Source organism: Chrysoperla carnea, chromosome 3 (genome assembly GCF_905475395.1).
Source record: "Chrysoperla carnea chromosome 3, inChrCarn1.1, whole genome shotgun sequence".
NCBI classification, from domain to species: domain Eukaryota; kingdom Metazoa; phylum Arthropoda; class Insecta; order Neuroptera; family Chrysopidae; genus Chrysoperla; species Chrysoperla carnea.
Window position 1 is genome coordinate 88,041,196 of NC_058339.1, and position 26,260 is coordinate 88,067,455.

At 28.0% G+C, this 26,260-nt stretch overlaps 2 protein-coding genes across 3 annotated transcripts in view; both read left to right on the plus strand.

Annotated features, from left to right (window-relative positions):
- The window catches only part of LOC123295066 (glutamine synthetase 2 cytoplasmic), a 31,534-nt gene extending 8,879 nt beyond the window's left edge, over positions 1 to 22,655 (plus strand). The window contains exons 1-5 of one of the 2 annotated variants that reach the window (XM_044876280.1): positions 12,372 to 12,389; positions 12,479 to 12,673; positions 19,795 to 19,956; positions 20,521 to 21,135; positions 21,973 to 22,655. In XM_044876280.1, coding sequence (XP_044732215.1) covers positions 12,493 to 12,673; positions 19,795 to 19,956; positions 20,521 to 21,135; positions 21,973 to 22,121 — 1,107 coding nt within the window. In that variant the 5' untranslated portion in view covers positions 12,372 to 12,389; positions 12,479 to 12,492 and the 3' untranslated portion in view covers positions 22,122 to 22,655. Of the gene's footprint in view, positions 1 to 12,371; positions 12,390 to 12,478; positions 12,674 to 19,794; positions 19,957 to 20,520; positions 21,136 to 21,972 lie in introns of those variants that run through there. The other variant, XM_044876279.1, reaches the window with a different exon arrangement.
- Positions 22,656 to 23,911: 1,256 nt separating this feature from the next.
- On the plus strand, positions 23,912 to 25,696 carry LOC123296333 (zinc finger protein 701-like). Its single transcript, XM_044877794.1, has 5 exons — positions 23,912 to 23,921; positions 24,033 to 24,413; positions 24,768 to 24,866; positions 24,945 to 25,081; positions 25,184 to 25,696. Exons 1-5 carry the CDS (start codon positions 23,912 to 23,914, stop codon positions 25,694 to 25,696), a joined length of 1,140 nt encoding a protein of 379 aa, XP_044733729.1.
- Positions 25,697 to 26,260: the final 564 nt, after the last annotated feature.

Sequence of the window (26,260 nt, forward strand, 5' to 3'; positions counted from 1 at the left end):
AAAAAAAAATTCCTATTATGTAGGAGTTGAAAAAATTATGTTGATTTTTTGTTTACATTCATTTAATACGTTGTTTTTTTTTTTTACACGGAAATTTTTCATAAATATGTTTACAATCTGTCAATTTGTTAATAGGATTATTAAAAGTCGCCTTAGGATGTTATTAAAATATTTTATAAGTAATGAAATCAAAGGTGAATTACGAATAAACCTATATGTTTGACAATCAAAGTTTAAAATCGTGCGTTTTATATTAATTGGAGGCTTGGGAAATATTTGGTTGTATCAACTTTCGAAAGTTGTGTCCGTTTGTATAATAGTACTTGAAGGATGTACGAGGGCCAGGGCAATTTCGGATAAAAGGCTTGATTTTAAAGATAATTTAAGGAAATTTCATATTATATTTAATTTTGAAAAAAATCACATGTTTCGAGTTGTTGCCGGTATTTAAATTAATAATATTATAATTTAGAAAAATTATTATTATATTTTTATTATATTAAATTAAATTATATTATTAAATAAATTTTATATAAATTAGTTATGTCCGTTCCCTGAAACCTTGAATTGTTTTTGTATGTTATAATAATTATAATTATTTATTATTATTCAGGAATGAAAAATAGTTTCGAAACATGTCACATTTAATAAATTTTTTTCTTAAACGCATCATGCATCGAAAGCAGTGAGATTTAGTAAATTGTCACGAGTTAAAAAATACTTAAAATGGTCCAAAATATAATATCTAGTTAATTTCAAAATCAATTTTTGACGAAATAATTCAATAACTTTTTTATTTCTATTTGTCAAATGCGATATATCTCGAAAACGATGTGGCTAGGTAAAAAATGCCAGGAATCAAAAAATGCTGGGAATTGTTCATAATGTAAAATGTAATTGCTTTTTTTAATAGAAAAGAAAGAGAATGTGGTGTCCGGGGGTCCTAATTCTATGGGGGTAAGTCGAAAAAACACAAGTTGGCATGTATATGACTTTGTTAAGTACACTTAGGCTTTTCCACTGACTCCCATAAAACTCTACTGACGAGAAGTCTTCTCCTTGGTTAAATGCTATATTTCCTAGTAGAGTAATAATAACATAATTTGCTATAAAAATTGAAAAAACTTTATTTTTTTAATTTGTTTACCTGAAATAACTTGATCATATACATTTAATTCAGATTTTATGGAATTTTTTTCTTCGATAATTAAATAAATTCATGATAATTTAATATAATTAGAGCCATAAAAATTTGTAATTAGCGTTAGTTAGATAAGCTATTTTATGTAATTAAGGGCTTGATTTAACTACAAGTAATTAATTTTTAATTTTTTTACTCACACTATTTATAATTGTTTTTTTTTTTTAATTTTCACGCAATTCGTGTGTAAAACAATTTGAAGGCGATGTTTAAAAGTTTTTTTATAATCATGAAAGCGTATTTAACGACACTTATGTTTCTATTTTCTCTAAAACTATAAAAGATGTGAAAATTTGTAAATAGCTTCAAATAGTAAGTAAGGGTGGGGGACACAAAAAACTTGCTAGAGTAAAAATATATAAAATAGTTGATTTTAATATTTTTTTAACATCTTTAGGAATTTTCGTCTTAGGTACAGATTTAAATTTGAAAACTTACGGAAATAAACTTTTCTATATTATTTTAAGCTTCATTGTGGTGGATATTGTGATGGAAAATTTGATAAAAATCAGCAAATAAACTATGATAAAGAATCTTGTTATGTGTCAAACTATAAAATAAATATAAGTATAATGATTATAAATAAATAATGATGACACATTTGTGACGTTTTGAATTATTTAAAAACTATAACATATTGTAGCAAAAAAATAAATAACATATATATATTAAATCGAACTTCAATAAATCAATATTTTGTTATTTTCTTAATGATTTCATAGCTTTCATGGCAGTGGCGTTCCTAAGAATCTTAGGTACCGTTCACTTTTCAATAAATAAAGGCGGAAATATTAAGATATTTTTTAAATCGCTATTTAAAATCAATCGTCCGTATGGTTTTGGAATCCATCGAGGGGAAATCTTTTAACTCTGTATAGATATATGAAATTTACATCAAGGTATACTAATTTTAGTCCCAAGTTTGTAACGCTTAGAAATATTGAGGATACGAACAAAATTTTGGTGTAGGTGTTCATTAAATCAGCTATTAAGTCTATTTCCGGTTGTCTGCCCGTCTATCCGTGATCACGATAACTCAAAATCGAAAATAGATCTTATGCCGAAATTTTAATAGCGTGCTCAAGGCATAAAAAGTGAGTTTTTTGTAAGCATCATTATTTTGCTTACTTTTATGTCCATTTTCTCCAAAAATATAAAATATAGGGAGTTCAAAATTTACAGGTACCTTCAACTAGTGGTCTTGTGAAAGATTAGTTGAAAAACCAAAAAAACCTTGGAAAATACTATCGAAAATTTTCAAAATCTACGAAAATCAAAACAAATGGCGACTAAAATAATTGTGTTGGTAAACTCTTCCAATTTATTAAAAATTATGCAAGCTCTAAAGCTATTTCAAAGATCTTAGGATCTTTTCTTAAGATCTCAATAACTCTGTTGCTTTTCATGATAGAGAAAAGTGTAAAGCATTTAAATGATATTTTCGATAAATACTATAGTTTACGAATATTAATGCAACGTTTTTAGCGTGAAATTTTGCTTTAAAATAAACTGTTAATGTCTTTACAGCACTCAATGGAAAAGGGAGGATTTGATTATAGATAACTTGTTGAATATCTTTAATCAAAGTTTCAATATAGTGAAAATATTGCAAATAAAATTTGTGGCGCCATGTCTAATTTTCATGCAACAGATAGATTTTGTTTCTGAACAGCATTATTATAAAAGTGCTAACCTCTTGGAAAGGACAATTAATTCTCCCTTTTTGAACTGTTTATAAACGCATATGATTTAATAAAAATAAATAAATTTGTTCATTGAATAAAATAAGGCATTTCTAAGTAATCATTAATTTCGAATATTTTCTTTGTTTTTAGAAGGCTTTTACGAAACGATTCGTGCTAATGTGATGTTTTACAAACGATTACCCATATAGATGACTAGCATTAAAAGAGAGTGGTGTTACCCGCGATTGAATAAGATTTTGATAGTTTTAATCGTTATTGTCATCACTAACTTTTATGCACTATCCTTGAAACGAAATCTTTAAATTGGTCCCTAATTTATTTATAATAAGTTTCTCAAAATTTTTAAGTATACGCCACGCAATTGTTACATAAAAGTATAAATTTCTTATGTTTACTTCTCAATGGACTGAGAATCATTAATCTACAAAAAAAAAAAATCATTTATCATTAAAAAATCATTAAGAACAGAAAAGTTATTGTAAAAATTAATTTAAAATAATGATAATCATTGTATATCAACTGTTTTTTTTATTTTTTATTTTTTTAAGGATTAGTAATTATTTTTAAAATCTATTAGAAAAATACAAAAAAAAAAGTCCTTGCATCTATTAATATCACGAAATTGTTTACTTAAAATCTTGAGAAAAACTAGACAAATAAATTTATAAATAATTAAATTTTAAAATTACTTTTTTCATTTTTAAAAAGTATACATTTCACGTACTATAAATATTAGTAAGGAAAACTGAGTTTGCAAAACAGCAACTGCCTACAGATTCTAAAGACATTCATTGAATTATTCAATGAATTAAATTCAATTTGAATTTAATTAAAAGAATGAATCTCTGTTGAATTTAATTAAAAGAATGTATTATAGATGCGAAAGTAAGCATGTTTGTTTGTTTGTTACGCTTTCATGCTTAAACTAGCGATTGGTTTTTAATGAAACTGTACAGCAATATAGCTGATTTATCAGAATAACACATTAACTATAATTTATAAAGATATATTTAAAAAAAAAATAAAAAAATTTAATTTAATTTGACATTTGAAATTACCATAAATTTCAGATTTCTGTAAAATTAGTCAATATAAAACATTTCAAGGCCATCTTCTCTGATATACTCAATGAATAATTACTATTATACATTTAAAAAAATAATATATTTTACCTGTGTAAAACAATCCACCATTATTTCGAGTGTTATAAGAAACGGATAAGCGAGAGCAATCTTTATCAATCTTTACTTTTAAACCCAGCGAAGCGGGTGGGTATTACTCTAGTAAATAGATATACAAAACTGTATATAATAAACTAGTTTGTTTCTAGCTTAGGTCAAACTTTTTAAAATAAGGAAATTCTCGTAGCCATTCGATTTAGAACGATTATTATTGGATGAAAAATGGGCAAAACAATTTTATTTTTGAAACAACACCCGAAAAAAGAAAATATCTGATGTCCATTTTTAAGATATTGGGCGCCGAACAAGCTATTATGAGTATTTTGTTTTGTACTTATTGTTGGTTATTTTTCGACTGAGAATAAATAAATTTTTTTTAAATATTTTTATGGAAGGTCGATTTTTAATTTTATTTAAAAGTATGATTCATGTGTGATGTTTATTAGGTTTTTCATTGTCGTTGAACACATGAAATTTTCATAAAAAAAAATATTTATCAACATTTTCATAAAATATCAATTATTTTATGCCTACACCGATAAAATGAAAAATTATGTTAATGCGGAAAATTCTTTTGATATAAAATGCAATTTGTATTTTTAAATTCTTACTCATTCATATAAATAATCTTTATTTTAATAATTTATTGATATAGATATTCATATTTCATTCGTATCAGGAGCGCATCTAAGATTAAATATTGTGGAGGATATAAAAAAATTCCCTCACACCTCTGGAACTAGATCATCAATACGTTTAGCTCGTTAAATATGTGTTAATGACAAAAAAAAAACTTTTGTAATTATGAAGTTTTCAAGCCAAATAATCCAGATTTCCCTCTCTTCCTGATTTTCCCCACATTGAGCCAAATGCTGGTACAGTCATGTGAATATTCTTTTGACGTAGATACGTCTATGTTTTCGTTTTTAAGGATCATTTGGTTTACGGATTGTAGAGTTTGGTGGAGGACATCATATTCTAACATCAGATTGGATCTAGTTCTTCGGGATACTTTAATACTGAATTTAGATCCCAAAAGGTAACAGATAGAATAACACTTTAAATTTAGAAAATTGATTTTTTCGAAAAAAGTTAGCTTTCGAAGGAAATCCGACTTAAAAATATGTCATTATTGGATTCAATAAAAAAAAAAAAAAAAAAAAAGCTTAAAGTTTATCGATAATTGTAGGTCAATGTCATGGCCATAGATTAATGTCCTCTATTGGCCTGGGCAACTTTTGGCTAAAGCATTTTTCCGTACTTAGCGCGTTTTCTTTCGATTAAATGCATCATATTATGACATATTTTTAATTTAAAGTGTTATTCTATCTCTTACCGTTTAGGCTCTAATTGGTTATAAAAGAAGTCCGAAGGACTAGGTCAAGTCTGATGCCCGAACATGAAGTTATTTTTTGATTGGCTAACTACAAAACGAGCTTTTAGCCATTACATATTGAAATGGTCCACCTGTATATGTATTTAAAAAAAATTATCCACTAATTCTCCACCACCGGGGATCGAACCTATAACCTTTGGTTGCCCGAACTAACACTATAACCAAGACTCGAAGTGAACTATGAGCGATACGTTATACTTTGTGTAATCTAAACATCTAAGCCAACTGATATATATGTTTTTGTAAAACAAGCTTTGTATTCTGGGTAAGGAGCTTTTTCTAAGTATTACATTGATAAGAAAAACAAGTATGAAATTTTCAAAGAAAATTTGCGTTTTACATATTCAATAAAATAAAATAAAATGCTCTATATATTAAATATATGTAAAACATATGCATGTAGTAATACCTCATGACATGACCTTGTAGACTTTCTTAAAACTGTGTAGTAATGTTTTATTTTTTTTTTAAATTTCCTAAAAGAAAATTCTTGTTTTCAATCCCGAAAATTAATTTAAAAAAAAAAAGAGTCGTGGGACACTCGGTAGGAACTCTTGAAATGACAAATTATAAAAATATTTTTTCATATTTTCAAAATTCATGGCAAGCTGAATCGCTTAAAAAAACTTTTAGTCTCCTAGATGACCTACATAAAAAAAAGTCGGTTTTTGGTGTCGTGTTTTTTTGCACTTTCTTTGGTTTTACCTCCCAAATTTTGGTTTTTGAAAATGTTCATTAAGGGCAAAATTGGAAACCACCAACGACTTTGATTGGCCCAAAATAAGATCGTTAGATGGAGACCTTGGAGAGAGTTGAAAAAATTTAGGTATTTCTAGCATGTTATATATAAGGAAAAGTATTGTTTTAGAAAACATATTGGTCTTTTGTCTAGTGATCACACCTATCACAGCTTGTTATTAATGGAAATTTAGTAAAATAAATACAGAATAAATACTTTTTATGTTAAATAAATACTTTAGAAAGAAACAATAAAAAAATATTATCATAGTAGTTTTAATTCTGTCATAAAAATGGATCTATGCCATTTTTATTTACGTTCCTTTATTAAAACTAGTATGCTGTCCAATATGATGACGTTCATGTTGATTATATTAAATTCATAGTAGTGTTTCAATCCGTATACTGGGCAATATACTGGTATGAATAAAGGAACGTAAGCTTCACGTTTAATTTTAACATATTTTATACCAATATGTTATAGAAAACAATGTCAGTCAATGACTCTTTCTTGGCACACACTTTTAGCATGCTTTGTACCGCGTGATCAATAAATGTTACGATATATATAAAAAGAAAAATTTTATTTATGTAGGGGAGACCTTGATAATAGTGTATTTTAGGTTATTCTTCATGAGACAATTACTGTATTTAGACAAAGTTTACAAGAGTGAAAGCATACGGGAAAATGATATAGTGCAAAAAGTAAAAAAAAAATAATTTGGTTTTAATGTTTATTTATTTAAAAGTTGATTATCGTGTATTACTGTTTTATGTTTTAAGTCACTAATTTTATTGGTGGGTATAAAAACTAAACTAAACCGAACTAAAAATAAGGTTGTTATAAGTTTGACCGCTGTCTGTGTGTGTTCTGTCTGTCTGTGGCATCATAGCGTCTAAACGGGTAAACCGATTTTGATTTTTTGGTTTCGTTTAAAAAGGTAATTTAATGTTTCGTGTTCTTAGCTATATTTCAAGTGAGAGTTTAGGGTTCCGTACTCGAAAAAACTAAAAAATTGGCGATGATCTTCAAAATTGGTTCGATTTGGAAATGGCTTTAAGGAAAAATGTATTTTAATGGAGAGTTCTTTCATATGTTTCAAGTGGGAGTTTAGGATTCCGTTTACGAAAAATTTGTAGGGAATTTATGAATTTTGTAAATTTCACTTGTAATTTTAAACTAACGTAAAATGTTGAGGAGGTAAAGTTTGGAAAAAAGTACAGTCATGTATACCTTGGATCAAAGTGATGTCTTGTTTTACTATTCATAGGTATTAGATGACAATATAATTTTGCTACTTTGCCAAAATATCAGGCTATATAAGTGGGAAAAAAGAACTAAATACCCCGTGTTAACGAAAAACACTTGAGGCTTTCGTAGAAAAAGATTAGATTTCTTTAAGGATGCACGAGCGCCAGGGAAATTTTGGATTAAAGAATTGACTTTTTTTATGTGAAGTTGGGCTAAGTCTAAATCAAGGTACAAATAATTTCAACCACAAGTCTAAACTTGCCTTGGTCCTCGTACTACCTTAATAATGCTCCTTAAAGTGAACTGTCAAGATCACGCACCTCCCCAGGGTACTATCGGTGGAAATTATTCAAGCTATGCTAGTGTGTAGGAATAATGTTACTATACGCAGAGTTAATTTCCATAATTATTTAAAAAAAAATTTTAATTGTTATTCAAAATACTGCAGTTTTCCATATTATTCCATGTTCCAAGTTTACTGTGGAATTTTTTTTTTTCGTTTTTATTGCACAAAATCATCAGACTAAAACCTTTGAAAAATGTTTATAATTTTTAATATAAATATTAACAAATATATTTTTTATAATTTTCATTAATTATGTTAAAAATTTTGTTGTAAAAAATGTACACGTGTACTAAAAATATTATTATACCCAAACACACGCTGTCCTAATTAATATATATTAAATAAAGTAGAATATAGGTAATAATATTTTTTGTATGTCTGTAATATTTTTATTAGTTAAATATTTGTTGAATAAAATAAATATTATAATGAAATCGTTTATGAAGTTTTAGCTAATTACTTTATGAGGTGGGTTTTTTTTTATATTATAAATGAAAAGTGAAAATTAATTACCAAGGTTACATATTAAGTTTGGGATTTTTATTAATAATACTAGATAGATACTCACTCGCTTCGCTGGGTTTAGAAGTAAGGATTGGTAAAGACCATCATGTTATAAGCCTTCATCTCCTTTGCTCTTTTTATGCCCCTTCCATAAAACTCGAAATAATCGCAGGGATTGTTTTACACATGTAAAACATATGTACAGTTTTCAATTTTTTTAAATAAAATAATCATAATTCATTGAATATATCAGAAAAGAGGGGCATGAATTGTTTTACATTTACTATTTTTAAATGAAAGATTAAATTTAATTTTTTTTTTTTAATATATCTTTATAAATTATAACTCATGTGTTATTCTGATGGATGAGCTATATAACTATTATGTTTCATTCAAATCCAATCATTAGTTTTTACCATTAACTTTATAGTTTTATATAGACTAAGCATCGCCTATCTTTCCGTACAGTGAGAAACGTGCCAACATCTGAGGTAATTGCTTAGGTCAACTAGGGATATTTATCAAAAAAATACATAAATCAATAAAATTTAGGGACATTTATCAAAAACACATACATTGAATGTCAAGTTTTCATATCACAAAATGTTTTACATGGAACATCTTGATTTCAATGAACTTTTTCGCTTTTTGGCTTAAAAAAAATACTTATCACGTATCGCTTTATATTTTTTCTACGAATCTACAATGGTTGGACCAAAGCAATTACCTGAGATGTTGGCATGCTTAAAATCGTTTGACACTCAGTCTATATAACTCTAACGTCAATGGTTTTTATGAGAAAGCGTAACAAACAAACAAATAAATAAACAAACACACACACAAACATCCTTACTTTCACTTTTATAATATGTAGGGATAAGCGGTATAATGGCCGAATATTAAGTTTTTAATTACGTTATGCGGAATTAAATTATTTTTTCAATGCAAAAAATTATTTAATAAAAGGTTATTGGATCTTTGACCAACAAATTGTTAAAAATTTCACCATGAAAATTACCATGGAATATAAAGAAAAGGTTAAACTTGTCTAATAATATATAAATTTGTCTTTTTATTAATAAAAATAGTAATTTTGTGACAATGAATCTAAAATTTAATAAATAAAAAATGAATTTTTAATCGACTTCAAAAAAAAGGAGGAGATATTACATTTCACTGTATTTTTTTGTGTAACGCTTAAAAATAATGATGCTAGGAAAAAAATTTTGTCATAGGTGTTCATAAAATCACCTAATTAGTCCATTTCCGGTTGTCCGTCCGTCCGTCCGTCTGTGGACACGATAACTCAAAAACGAAAAAAGATATCGAGCTGAAATTTTTACAGCGTGCATGGTATTTCAACAATTAACTCAGTCAATTGTTTGTTTTCACTTGTTTATATTAAAATTAGACCTAGTATATACCATCAATTTATCTTCGCAGACACTGTAGTCTATTCTAATTTCATACTAAGCCCATTCGATAATATAAAGTGGGTACATATCATTTTTGAGAATCTCTAAGAAGTGGCAGCAGCCCCTGCCTGCCCCCTCTGGTGACGACCATGTTTCTTAATGAACTTGACGGCGCTATGATTATAAAAATCCTTAAATGAATGCCAATTTCACGGTTTCGTTCATTAATTACATAAATTATATAAAAATGTGTCAAGAGAAGTCATAATTGATTAGCCATTAGCATTAATCTGGTAATCCCTCGTTTAAGGTCAAGACTTTGTGAATTATTAAATAATAGAAAAAAAAAATGTCAATTTTAATTCAACTTTTTTTTTCAATGTCAACCACTTGTAAGTAAACAAACGTGATTCCATATTGCAAAAAATATTCATTAATAAAAATTATTAAAAAAACAATTATCAAAAAAAAAAAAAAAAATTATACGTGGGTGGGACTCGAACTGACGTGACATACTTTGATTTTTATTTTTTTTTTATAGCTCGTAAAATCAAAAGTAAATTAAGAGATTAAATCAACCCTAAATTAAAAAAAAAAAATTTCGGGTGTCATCACATGATAGGTTATTTTTAGATTTATCATAAGCTAATTTTAACCGAAAAATTATAATTCGGAACGAATTTTAGCCAGTCTTTTTGTTCGGACTTAGATTAAGTCCAAAAACGATGTTTTTGTGATGTGATGTTAATCTATTCTTCGTCGAAATATCAAAATGGATTCAAGGATTCATTTGAAATCTTAACACTGATTTCGAAAGGGAAAACATTGGCCTCAATTATGTCCATTAGACCTAAAATTTTTAAATCTCAATAATATCGTGTGAGTAATTGATAGTTTATTTTGCAAATAAAAAACCAATAAAAAATTTTTAAAAGGTCAATATTTATTTTTGTTTTGTTTAAATTAAAAATAAAGTTGTTTTTCTTCAAAATTACGACAAAAACAGTTTCTGAATTAATTAACTGTAAATTATTATTTTTAAAAAATACTTTCAATTATTTAATCTGTTACTATCTTCAATATTTTTCGCCTGAAAAACAATCACCGAAAGAATTTTTATAAAATAAAATTATGTAAAATAATAATAAATATTTTTTTTTTAAATAATTATGAAATGTCACTTGAAACATATTTCTTATCAAATCCTTTTCACAAATTTGTTTTTAATTAAACAATTAGGATTCCGTATCTAACTTTCAGTATCACTGAGATCATCAAAGTATTAATTACCAAAATACAATATAGAACATAAAATTCGGTAACTTTTGAGTTAATTTTGAATGGAACCTACCTATAACAATGTCAAGAAAGCTTGGTTTTTCCTATGTTATTTGTTTTAAACCTATTGCAGAATTTCAGTGATATTTTTCTTTTAAAAGGTATTTCCAGCATGGTATTTGCAGTTCCTATGTTAAAACTTTGATAAAATCCATTTTTCGACAGAATTTAACGAATTTTCACAGACTGACAATTGGGCTTGCTATTAAATCCCAAAGTTTCAGAAATTTTGAGCGTTTAAAATACAAGATAATTAATGGCTTTGACAATGCACGTCAAAGTTAATATCCCGAAAACAAAAAGACATGGTGATTTTTTTTTTTCTAAAAATATTTGTTTCAATTCTCCAACCTTTTTTTAAGAGAGAATTTTTTAATATCGTAAAAAATGGCTGAGAGGACAGTGAGTTTTACATGCTTTGAATGGGGAAATCGCGAACTTTGAAGTTGATTAAACGACTAAACTACTGCAACTTCGGGCTCTCACAGATAACATTATTCTGGGTCTGTGAAAAAAGAGGTCAAATCTATCGACAAGTAGTTTCATGTTTGTAATACCTCAAAAATTTAGACAGTTTAGCTGAGATAATTTCCCATAAGATTTGGTAAAAACACTGACTTTGATATTAAATTTCGACGTATAAAAGGATGATTAATTGATGACATATAAAAGGATGATTAATTGATCAATAAAACTTCAAATCTTTGGTATGATTTTCAATTTACGGTATCGAAATACCTTAAAGAGTTGAAATGACAATGATCATAAAATTTTAAGTTAATGTCGCCTAAATCTTTCAGAGAATCAATATGAATTTTTCAAAAAGACGTATAAATGGATGATTAATTGATAAATAAAATTTTTTGGACAATTTTCATTTTTTTGGTATCGTTATACCATAAGTGAATATGATATGGAACCCTTTATTGTATAATCTTACTACATACTTAATTATACAAAATATTTTTCGAAAATAAAGGAATCTATTATTTATTTCTCATAATCTATGTAATTGTTCACATAATTTGTAAATTTTTTTCGTGTGTGTGTGTTTTTCAACAAATTTTATGGATAAAATAATAATACAATGAACAAATATACTTAACATCTCAAAAAGTACTACTGAAGTACTTACGGCTGATCGATCTTATCTCAAAAAAATTTTTTTATCATAATTAAACTAATTTAAAGAGCATCCTCTTTTACAACAAAGTTATCAGTACGAGATTGTATTTAGTAATAAAATTTCAGTTGAAAATTTTCAATTCACTTAGAAACACTTACCAATAATTTATATTTGTGAGATTAGAAAGTGCGTAAATTATCCAAAAAAACTTTGTATTGAGTTTAAATAAACTTTGAGTTTTAATTTTTATATTTTTTTTCTTGTATTTGTTACAGAACATTTTTAAATCATGGCTTCAACATTAGCAGATTCACCAAATGCTAAATTAAATAAAACATTATTAGCGAAATATATGGATTTACCAATTCCAGATGGAAAGATTCAAGCTATGTATATATGGATTGATGGAACTGGTGAAGGAATTCGTGCCAAAACAAGAACTTTAACTAATGTACCATCATCACCAAAAGGTATTGTACCTCTGTTTTGAAATACTTTTAGGTTTGGTATTTTGAGAAATCCTTTAAAACGGTATCTAATCTAAATAACTCATTTTTTTAATCACTTCAGGTGATAAATTCTCACTGCACGAGCAGAAAAATGAAAGTACGCAAAATATGAACGTTTAAAATTCCTAATTAAACAAAGAGGAAAATATAGGCTAGTTACGTCACATATAAAATACATATAAAACTTTGTTTTGCTAAAAGGAGAGAGGCAATCAATCTTTGAATGCTTATAACTTCTTCGTTTTTTAATCAATTTTAATTTCACTTTCAAATTTACTCATGGTATCAAGTCTAGTTTTACATTTGTATGCATAATATGGCAAATTCGACATTAGGAAACTACCGTTAAAAGCAAATTGACCCAGCCACCGGTTGCAATGGCTCAGTTATTCGTTGTGTGCGTAGTCATGGTAGGGACAATAAAATCGATGCCAGCGCTTCCAGTGAAAAGTTTTTGCGATAAAGGAGGCTGTTATGACTAATTTGCAGTTCTTTCCATGTTAATCTTATAGAAAATGTCAAATTAAAATTATTGAAAAATACTAATTAATTAAAACAAATGCATTAAAAATTGTGAAAATAAGAAATCAAATTGCACAAGCATTATTTTTCAAATGTAAATTATCATAATTATTTATTTAAATTTGTGAGACAATAATATTAAATTTTCAATGTAAGTCATAGATGCATCCGTACAATTCTATAATTAAAGTAGTGTATCGTTACCATAGAAACGCCTCCAATAAAACTCACGCACGATGCGAATATCTAATACAAAAAATAAAAGTTTTTGCAAAGTTTTTGATTTTGATTACTGATTTTGCTAAATTTTACTTGTTATAAAAAAAATCGACATTAAGCTGATTTAAATTTAATCAGAAAGCTAATGGTGTGGCAACTGAATGGATAATTTTTTATTCGCCGTTTTATCAATTTTTATAGATTTGTTTTTAAACAATTTTTGAAGAAAACAAAATTTATTACATCAAAAAAAAAAAGTTGTTTACTCTGATTATGATTTGCATAAAAATTTCTTTCGGAAAAAAATTGTTTAAAAATAATGAGATAACGAAAATTAAAAAAATTTTTTCCCTACAGATAATTAATAATATAGAAAATTTTTTTAATATTTATAACGATGACCCCTCTTGATTGATGTTAATTTCATTTAATATCCGGTAAATTATTTTGAGATAAAAAATTAATATTTATTTTTGTTTTCATAATAATAATCACGTAACTTCCATGAATTGACCTTCCGTATTACTCAGTGAGGTCTTTTTTTACAGTTTTGGATAACTTCTCAGAAATTACATGTTCAATCGTCAAATACATCCGATTTATAGGCACAAAAAACTTTTTCAAATTTTTGCTATTTTCTTAAGGAGCATTTATGACCATGAAAAAATGAAAAAAAAAAACTGCACAAATTGTTTTGGAATCTTTAATTCACCGCGACATTTTACTAGGGCTCTGAACTCGATAATCTGCCTGAATGTCTAAAAAACCTAAATTAAAAAATAATTTTTCATTAAGATATCACATATCATCCATTTACCGTTTTCCCATAAGACCACTACTTTTGAAGTCATTTACTTATTTAAATAATCAGGCAACCCCCTAAAATTTTCAGAATTGATTCAGACTAAGTCCAACTTCATATAAAAGAAAACCAAGCCTTTTATCCAAAATTGCTCTGGCGATCGTACATCCTTAATGTAATAAAGAGCCGAGTACGAAGTTGCGATTAATTTCATTAATAAAATCTCTATAATAATATTTTGATAAGCATCAATAATTATAATTTTGATAAATATATAAACAGTATTTATATTTGTAAACAATATATTTCCTGGAAAAACTGCTACCATAAACGTGAATAAAATATCATAAAATTATATTTTTTTAATTAATAATTTTTATCAACAAAAAAATTCATATATTTTAAGCTTTAAAATAATATTTTTCCTGTTATATCTATATTTGATAAATTTTAATTCCTGGACTTAATATAATACATCCTATAGGATAATCTATTATTTGTTTTTTGTTTTTAATCGGGCCATTCCCCTTTTTAAAAAATTCCCTGTACATTAAAGCCTAGTCCAATAAGTTCTTTAAATAATCTTATTCATTAGAAATAACTAAGTCGGGAGGCAATGTTCCGACTGATATATCAACGCCCAGACCCAAATTGCTAATGATAGAAGTTAAACATTTCGAGAGGATATTGATTTTATACGGTAGTTATAATTTAAGAACAAATTTTTCGAAATTCAGCGCCTGAAAGTGTTGGAATAGGAGATAAAATTTTGTATAAAAATATACAAATAGACATTTTTGAGTTCACTACTTAATCTATTTTAGAAATTCTTTCACCTAAAAAAAGAATACTAAATTTTCACCTATAAGGCGAGCAAATGGGACATGGGTCTACTTGTCCTAAAAATAGAAGTTAAGTTTGAATTTAGCGGGCTGGCTAATCGGGGAGAGGAGAAGGCTTAAACGGGTGGGCTAAGCATATTAATAACTATTAACGAATAATTAAAACTGCACTTTTTAATTTAGATTAATAATCAAATATTACAATCAAATAAATTAATTGTAGGTGTAAAAAGCGAAGTTCATGGTATAGCAACTAAAAATATATGAAAAACTTGAATGGAAATTTTTCCAATTTATTGATGACCAAAGTGTAAGATAAATTAATAATAATAATCGAAGCTATGATTATTATTGTACAAGTGACCGATTTAAAAAAACACGATCGCCGCCTGATAGACTGTCCCCCTATCATGTGAATGTAATAAATAGCATTGTAATTAGTTAATTAGTGTTTATTTGTTTATTTATTGTATACATCCTGTTATTGCGAAATTAGGGCTCCATATTTGAATTCATTGGAATTGAACCGAATGAGTTGACGTATACAAAACTTGAATAGGTACTTACTCAATATGATATGTATTTTCAGTTCGAAGGTGATTGTTTGAATCCCGAAAATATGAATTTTTTTTCATATATCTTTATGTTTTATTTGCCCTAAATTTTGTCCATGATAGGTATTTAAATTTGATTGTCCCGGTCACGAAGGTTATAAGAAGGAGAACGATCGCTATAGAAAATATTGTCCCCGAAATATGGATAAAATAAGTGAGGCGCTGCGACCGCTAAGTAGTATCAATAAAAGCGGGCTGTTGTGCGCTAATTTGAAATGATATATCAATTTGTACATTATGCAACTAACTTCATTTACTTGTACTCATAAACAGCTAACTTCGCAGATACTACTTCTTGATGACAGCGCGGCTGGTGGCTGAAAAATGAACTATAAATTCTACAAATTTTCAGGGATAGACGAGCTAATGCTTTAACACGTAGCGATCGTTCTCCTTCTTTATAACCTTCATGGTCCCGGTAATGTTTTTTATTTCGTCGCCAATAGAACTTCGGTATCTCGTACGAGTTGCTAATTAATAATATTAAAAATTCAGATGTTTATCTTTACATTACCCTTATGTCCGATTAACCTTAATCAGAAATTTATGGATCTGATGGCTCGAGATCACATATAACAGCTTGTTTATACAAACTACTATTTTATAATAGTCAATTTATGAATTATATTGAAATATATACACATATGTAGCTGTTATTTAATAAAATTAATGGGATGGGAGAACTCCTATTCATTCATTGGGATCATTATTAAATACAGGATGATTATTAAAGTTAATTATTCAAATTTAGATGAGCATTTCTGTAGGCTGTATTATATGCATTTTATTAAAATATAAATCCCTTTCAGGACCAAAAGTAACAAGCCATAGATAGAGTCTGGTGCGACCCTTGAGGTTCACACGAATAATTTTTCAGCCTAATAAAAAGTTATAACAAATTTTCAAAAATAAAAACTCACCCGACTCAAGACGACTTGATCGAATGTTATGAAATTCTTTTCGGATTATATTGCTTTTAATACGCATCGATCGACACTTCAAAGAAGTCGATATCATTTTTTGTTCGCTCGCTATCGATTAGGATAAAATTTAAGAAAAAGCTCGTCCGGATCGAAAAGACTCGATCGAATATTATGAAATTCTTTTCGGCTCATATACTCGGACTACTTTAACTGTACTATTATCATTTTTGATTCATTCAATAAGCTGAATAGATTATGATTGTAATCGGTAAAACTATGTGAACAAATTGAATAAAACAATTTGTTATGAATTGCTTTTTAATAAATTGATACAAGAGTCAATTACATTAATTAATTGATTTAATAATATATATCGGATATTATTTTATTTATTATATTTTCTAACTATTTTCCTTGGGGTTTTCCACACTCAAGGAAAAAATAATTAATTGTTCTAATTATTTCATACCACCAGTTTCATAATGTTTTTATGTTTTTTTTTTCCAATGAAACAAATTTTATGGTGGTCGATTTATTTTATCGCAATTTCCATGTTTTTCCTAATTTTTATTGTAATATCCAAAATAGTGTTCTTTTTCCATTGGTTGTTATAATTGAAATTTCATTATTTTTAGCAAAAAATTCACTTAATTTAGCAAACTCCAGCGTGTATCACGCATTTTTTAAATTATTTTTAAACTAGTTAAAAAAATAAGTTGTTAATATTAAAATTAATAACAATTTTATTTATTTTTTTGCCTTTTATCTCATGCAATAAATAAATATTGCAATAAAAAAAAACATTTGTCAGTCACTGTCACGTATTTGCTAAATGAACATGTTCGTGACAATAGAAATTATGAAAACGTATTTAAATTATTTAATTTTTTTATTACATCCTTTACTATTGATAATAATTATTATTATCAGTAATTAGTAGTAGTCAATGCATAATTAATAATAATAAATGACAAAGAAATTTTAATGACAACTTTATCTCAAGTTGTTAATGGTAAGGACATGCATGTACCCATCCAGATTTTGATCCAATGAAGCAGGAATTTTTGGTCAAGAGAAGGATAGACAAGAAATTTTTGTCAAACAGTACTTTGAATATTACGTCCAATTGGTTTGAACTTTTATAAGACTAATTAATATTATCGAAATACGATAACTATTTTTCCCATAAACACATTAGGCAATTCTCTAAGGAATTATCGTCCAAAAAAGAGTAAAACTAATCGTATTCCATCTACCTTTTGTCACTTATCCGTGGGTGCAAGAGGGGGCGGTACAAGGGAAGTACATTTGCACCCCCCTGCCTTGAAGAAAAATACACCGAAAAAGTTTAAAAATTGTTTATCCTCCCCTACTCTTTTCCACCTCAGTTCCCTACGAAGAAAAAAACGAGTGTGCTTTAGACCACACGACTGAAGTAAAATTTCTTTAGCACCATCTTTTGGTGTAAATGCATGTTCCAAATTGAATAAATATTATTTATGAGATTATTGAATCAGAGTGACTGGACTAAGCTACTGGATCTCTGTGTAAATGTATAATGTTTTATATACTTATCCCCCCCCCCCCCTCTCAATTTGATCAGATCTCTTTTCGTAACAAGCTTGATCTCTTTCTATCTTCATTAAATTATATCTCCTTCTCAATTCGAACACACTTTTCTTAACAAGCTTGATCACACATTTTCGTAACATTCTGATTATAAATTCTCCCGTTTACTCTCCAAATCAAGCGTGCCTAAAGAAGTTTTACTTCAAAAATTCACCGTATCACCATTAATTAAACGTATAGCAAATACGTTCAATTCATCCATAAAACCACTGCTTCCAGAAGTTTTTCTGTTCTTTTTTTCACAGTAGACGATTTGCATTCATACAATAAAACAGGCCACCCATAACACTTGAGCAATCCAGTCTTTGTTCTTTTAGAAATGTTTTTGTTTACCAGTAACAACCTGAAATTATTAAAAGCTACCTTTTGCGAGGGTCACACGTCTCTTGATCTTATGTGCACATCTACCGTCTTTAAGAGATAAGAGATCCAAGATATATACATATTGGTTCTCTAGTTCCACCATGGTGCTATGAATTCTTAATTTGCATTTGGTTTTTGTTTGCTTATCACCATGCACTTTGTCTTACTTGCGTCTATCTAGAAATAGTTTAAAAACCTTTCGAAAACTCAGAATGATGTGTCCGTTACAGGTTCGAGAGAAATAATAAATACCAATTATTTTTCAACGTCCTTGCTTTTCCTATTAAAATATTGGATTGTTTAATTTATAGAATATTAAATTTTAAACTTTATGTTACTAACTTAAAATTTAATATTTGTTATGAGATAAAACATTTAGAGATAAAAAAAAAATATCGATATTTTTATAAATATAATTTCCATTGTGTTAATATAAAAATTTTGTCCCGCGAATAAATATGCCTAAAGTTTTGAGTTAGCTTATTCCTTGAACAATTTTGAGCTGAAAATGTCTCTAACATTTTTGTTCAAAACTCAAGGTCTATAAAACGGTAGTCCCCAAACTGATTTGGGAATATAATGAACTTTCCACCTACATGAGAATGAAATGCTTGGGGGAATGCCAGGGCTCATAGTTTTTTATTAATTTCCAAAAGAAAGAGGTTATAATCCGGATGTCGATTTGACCATATTACACATAAAAATGTAAAACTAGACTTGATACCATGACAAAATTTGAAAGTGAAATTAAAATTGATTAAAAAATGAAGAAGTTATGTAAGCAATCAAAGATTGCATTCAAAGGTTGCCCATCTCCTTTTAGCAAAACAAAGTTTTATATGTAATCTCCATGGCGATACTCACGTATGACTTCACTAGTGGGTATCTTTCTCTTTGTTTAATCTTTAATTAGGAATTTTAAACATTCATATCTTGCATACCAGTAAAGATTTTTAAAAACCAACTTCACTTTTCTATTCGTGAAGTGAGAATTCTAAATCTGAAGCGATAAAAAAAATTTATTCCAATCCTCTACTATTAGTTAATTAATAAATTGAGCAGTTAACTAATTAGTTTAGATCCCTTTATCCTGGACCATACCCTCGTGGCAACACTCTTAAACGTAACAGTTAATTTACAGAAATTATAAATAATTATATCTTTCCAGATTTACCTAGATGGAATTATGATGGAAGCTCCACTTATCAAGCAAATGGTGAAAATTCTGATACATATCTCCAACCAGTAGCCATTTATAAGGATCCATTCCGTCGTGGAAACAACATTTTAGTATTATGTGATACCTACAAGTTTAATTTGGAACCAACTGGTAAGTTATTTCGGAAAAAATTTAATGATTGCCTGTCACAACAAATGTGCGATTATATGAATTTAACTGGCTTTACTCGTAAGGCAGTACGAGTAACTCGTAAGAAAAACAAAAGCCGCATCATTATAGCTTATAAAGAAGAAAAGGGGTAGTTTTTGGGATATTTTTCCCATTTTCGGGGGTTGTGATATAGGGAGTGAAATTTTTCGAACTATTTTTTAATTGGACTTGATTTTGAGTGGATTGGTGAAAATCCCACCTTTCTAGCTTGTATAGAACAGAAAAAAGACAGTTTCCGAGGGGTTTTCTCAGTTTCGAAAAAGGACGTGCAATGAAAAATTGGTCAAAAATTGGGAATGCTGCAATGATTATCTGAGTTTATTGCCTCATAGATAATTTAATCAAGTTTTATTTTGTTCTGGGGAAAATTTGTCATGACACATTCACTTTTAACTTTGATTAGGCGCCACAAATTTTGATTCATATAAAAGAACATTCGATGCCAAAGAATTTTCAATCTAAAACTATTCAATTTGAAACTAATCGCTCAACTTATGTTTTTAGAAACAAACCATCGCATATCATGTTTAGCTGCGATGAAAGCGGCTGCAGATCAAAAACCATGGTTTGGTATTGAACAAGAATATACATTACTCGATCATGATGGCAGACCTTTAGGATGGCCTAAAAATGGTTTCCCAGGTGCACAAGGTCCATACTATTGTGGTGTTGGAGCTGATCGAGTTGTTGCTCGTGATATTGTCGAAGCACATTATCGTGCATGTTTATACGCAGGCGTAAATATTGCTGGTTCAAATGCTGAAGTGATGCCAGCCCAATGGGAATTCCAAGTTGGGCCATGCGAGGGTATTAAAATGGGTGATGATTTATGGATGGCACGATTTTTATTACATCGTATTGCTGAAGAGTTTGGTGTTATCGCTACGTTAGATCCAAAACCAATGCCTGGTGATTGGAACGGTGCCGGAGCCCATTGTAACTTCTCAACGTTAGCAATGCGTGAAGCAAATGGTATTGTGGACATTAATCAAGCTATCGAGAAGTTGAGTAAATGTCATGAGAAGCATATTCGAGCGTATGATCCTAAACAAGGATTAGACAATGCTCGCCGATTAACTGGCAGACATGAGACTTCATCTATCCACGATTTTAGTGCTGGTAAGTGAAGCGAAAATTAACCATCAGATTTATTGTTGATAATATTAGTTAAGGTAAATTATAGCGTAGTAAAAGAGAGTTTTGAGAGGAGAAAAACAAATTTTTCGGTTAACTTTGGTAAAATAAAACTTTTTATTAGAAGAAAAGTTATTCATATCCCTATCCCTAAACATTAAAAATTTGAAAGTAAGGTTTGTTGTTTGTTTGTTACGCTTTCACGAAAAAACTATTGAATGAATTTGAATGAAATTTGACAATAATATAGCTCATACATTAGACTAATACATGAACTATAATTTATAAAGATATTTATAAAAAAAAATTAAATTTTCCTTTGACATTTCACTGCGCCATCTATGAACATCATTTTACAACTAAATTAAAGATTTCTATTTCTTTAAAGATTTTTAAATTAAAGTAAAAATGGTGATATACTTAATGAATAATTACTACGCTATAATTTACCTTTTCAACTAATATTATCGACAATTAATAATACGAACGCCAAGTTTCTGAGATTTCGACTGAAATGATCCCAGAATATCGAAATAAATTTATTTCTGAGCGTTTCTGAAAATATTTTGAAAAATATTCGTTTAATCGACAAATGAATAGAATTTTTATATATATCGTTTTTAGACTGTCTAGATTAGACAGTCCAAAAACTCTGAGAAATTCAGAGTTATTCAGAGTTCCAAAGACTTTTTAAAAGTTCAAAAAACTTTTTCTGAGCGTCTAAGACTTATTAAGACTAATTCTTTCTTAAAATATTTTGCCCACCAGGATGAGACTTTTATTTTAATACATCGTCAAATTAATTGTTTATGTTTTTTGCAGGTGTTGCAAATCGTGGATGCAGTATTCGTATTCCACGTGAAGTTGCCGATGAAAAGAAAGGCTACTTAGAAGATCGTCGACCATCATCTAACTGTGATCCATATTCTGTAACTGAAGCTATTGTACGTACTGTCTGTCTCAACGAATAGATGCCTTTTATTAAATCATTATTCTTATTACTGTTCGAATATTCTCGAACATTGAAGACAGGAAAAAAATCGCAATTTATTTAGAATATTCTTAATATTTATATTTAAAAAAATAAATTAATCACATTTTTAAAAAAGAAGGATATTTTGTTGACTAATATTATAATTCATTTTATATTAAAATGAACAGATATCTATATTACCGATTAAACATAGATTTGTTTATTTTTTCCAAATAAAGTTTTCCGATTTGTTCTTATGGATGTAAATAACATTAAAAGAAAAATGGAAATATTTTGGAAATTAAACACGAAAAAAAATCCTTTTATCTATGTGTTAATAGGCTTGCCATCTTTACATATCCATGCCACAAAATGGTTGTGATCCTTGCTAAAATAAAATGGATCATAAAATTTCTCGATATTTTTCATTGAGAATAATGAAAATTTTTAAGACAAATTGACTCAAATATTAACGCATGTTTAATTTAAGTAAATTTATTTTTATTCTTCTCAATGTGATTTTTTGTTATTGCATTTGTTTATAAAATATTAAATCCATTAATTCAATAATTTTTTTTTGTCCTATATTTTAAAATTTTGGTTAAATTTAGTAATAAAAAAGGGTTTATAAAAAATACATTCTTTATTGTCTAATGTTATTAATAATTATAAATTGTTTATTTTAAAAATACTATTACTAGAAAAATAAATAAATAAATATATATTTTAATTATTAAAAACGAAAATCTACTTATTTATTCCAGTCATTCATTCCCAAAAGTCAAATTTTAGGCAAAAGAGCCCTTCAGCTTTCGATAATAAATTATATTTCCTCTTTGGAATTGTGATTATGGATGTCAAGATCCACAAAACACGCGCAATATGATATCAAATTTTACCGAAACCTTATTTTCGTAAGATTAGTGCCAGGTTCTTGTCCAATTTGTCATAATTTCTTAAAAATGGCAACTTTTTCTTTAACGGTTTTTAATACCTACATTTTAAGATATCAACCTGTAGGAAAATCTTTCGCAGGAGATGAAAATCGAGAACATTAAATATTTGAATCTATATTTTATATTAGCTCTTATACCAAATGTGGAAACCACGATACTGCATTTTCGAAATTTATAGACGATATGTTTTTGAAATATTTGAAAAGTATGACTCAAAATTAGTAGGATTACATACTTGATAGCTCAAAATTGGATAAAGTTTACGTATGGTGGAGCAAAATCAAATTTTTTTGATATTTTGGTCAAATTTTATCGTAATTGAATGAATTTTTTTTTTTTTGAAACCCATTAATTTTGGGTCATATTTTTTATTTTTCGTGATAGTTATTCGTTTATATTACCCCTTATACCAAATGTGGAAACCACGATACTGCATTACAATCATGGAGGTTAGAGAGAAGGAGAACGATCGCTACGCGCTAAAGCATTAGCGCGTCTGTCCCTGAAAATTTGTAGAATTTATAGTTCATTTTTCAGCCACCAGCCGCACTGTCGTCGGTAAGTAGTATCTGCGAAGTTAGCTGTTTATGAGTACAAGTAGATGAAGTTAGTACCATTCAAATTTATAAAGTCCCATATAAGAGAGTACTCCTTTTACTCTACACTCCACAGTTATCAAATTAGCTTAATGAGTATGAGGTTATGAACTTTGTAGTTTAGACTCATAGATAATAACCATTTCTATGTAACTAGACGCGTCTGCATTATTTTAAAATTACATATTTTATTAACCAAGAATTATATTACATCTGGCCCTGTTCCAAAATTAACCATGGATTATGGTAAGAAAATTTTATAATTTTTTTTATCGTATTAAAAAAAAATTTTTTTTACAATTTTTATTCCCCTTTATTTTTGGTAATGGTACAAATTATTGTTAATTAAACTTGAAGATTATGGTGAAATGTGCAAAGAATTTTATTCAAATAATGGTGAAATCGATGAAGATATTGATGAAAAACAAACAAAACTTGAACAAAAATTACATTCCGAATTAATTTTGGAGGATGAAGAATTGTTTTCAAGTAATGATGAGAATATTGATGATAAAGACATATTGAAAAAAATTAAAATTGAGAAAGAATTACATTCAGAATTAATTATAAAAGATGAAGATGAAATATCTGAACGAAGTGACTCAGAGAATAATGAAAAAAACTCAGAGAATAATGAAAATTTCACAACTACTGAGTCATTAATTGGTCACAAACGACGTAGCCACAATCGAAGCAAATTAGTTCGACAAGTTCAAACAAGGAAAAAAACTTATTCATGTAATATTTGTAATAAATCATTCAGCACAAGCTCAAATCTCACTAAGCATAAACCTATTCATACTGGAGAAAAACCATTTTCTTGTAATGTTTGTAAAAAATCATTTCGATATCAATCGAGTGTAATTGTTCATAAACGAAGACATACTGGAGAAAAACCATATTCATGTGAAGTGTGTGATAAAACATTCGTTAGTGCCGGTGATTTAATTGTACATAAACGAAGTCATACTAAGGAAAAACCGTGTGCATGTGATATTTGTGATAAAAAGTTCAAAGATATTTACTTATTAAATATACATAAACAAAGTCATTCCGGAGAAAAACCTTACAAATGTGATGTTTGTAATAAAGCATTCGTTTATAAAAGTTATGTTCGTCAACATAAACGAATCCATACAGAAGAAAAACGTTATTCATGTGAAATTTGTAATAAAAAATTTACTGCAAAAGGTAGCGTAATTAGACATAAATTAACTCATACAGAAGAAAAATCATATTCATGTAATATTTGTAATAAAAAATTTATAGAAAAAGGAAATTTTATTGTACATAAACGAAGACATACGGGAGAAAAACCATATGCATGTGAAAAGTGTGATAAAACATTCGTTAGTGCAGGTGATTTAATTGGACATAAATTAATTCATACCGAGGAAAAATCATATGTATGTGATGTTTGTGATAAAAAATTCAAATGGAAAAAAACATTAATTAATCACAAACGAATTCATACCGGAGAAAAACCTTACTCATGTGATGTTTGTAAGAAATCATTTACATTTAAAAGCCATTTATTCCATCATAAACATATACATACTAGAGAAAAACCATTTTCTTGTGAAATTTGTGATCAAAAATTTACTACGAATTTAATTTTATCGAGACATAAACGAGTTCATACAGCAGAAGAATATTTTAATTGTGATGTTTGTGGTAAAATATTTTTTTCTAAAAGTCATTTAACTACACATAAACGAATTCACACGGGTGAAAGACCTTATTCGTGTACAGTGTGTAATAAAAAATTTATACAAACAAGTTCCTTAAAAAAACATAAACAAATTCATACTAGGAATGGAGAAGAAATAGAAAAATCATTATCGTGTAATATATGTAATAAAAAATTGAGTAAAAAAATTAATTTAATGAAACATAAACGACTTCATACTAAACAAACACCATATGCGTGTGAACGTGAAGATTGCGACCAAATATTTACAAATAAACAGGAATTGTATGATCATGAACATCAAAATGTTCTTATTTTAATTAATAAATAAATGTTTTTTTTTTTTTTTAAACAAGGGAAAATGTTTAAATTTTATTTCTTAGAACCTGGAAATGGGATCTTTAATCATCAAAATCTCTTTAATTTTTAATGTTCGAGAAGGAACAATTGTTTGTCCTAAAATACACTTTCAATCATGGGCGCCACCAAATTACATTCAGGGGAGTGCATCTGCATCTACACATGAGTTAGTCAAAACAATTGACTATTTTCTTTTACTTTCGATACCGAAAAAAGTGGTTTCTATGTAACTTACTCTAGAAAATTATCTCTAGATATGAGATATTAATATTAATAGGAAGGTCCTCCACATCAAAATTTTCATTTTTACCTAAATCTATCATGAAACAAGTGAAAACAAACAATTAACTGAGTTAATTGTTGAAATACCATGTATAGACAGTTTTAATGACGCAATCGTTTATTTTTTGACGTCACCCAACCCTACGGACCCAAGACCCAATTGACCTATGTTGCTCATTTACGAACTCGACCTCACTTTTTACGTCTTAAGCACACTATAAAAATTTTGATATCTCTTTTCGTTTTTGAGCAA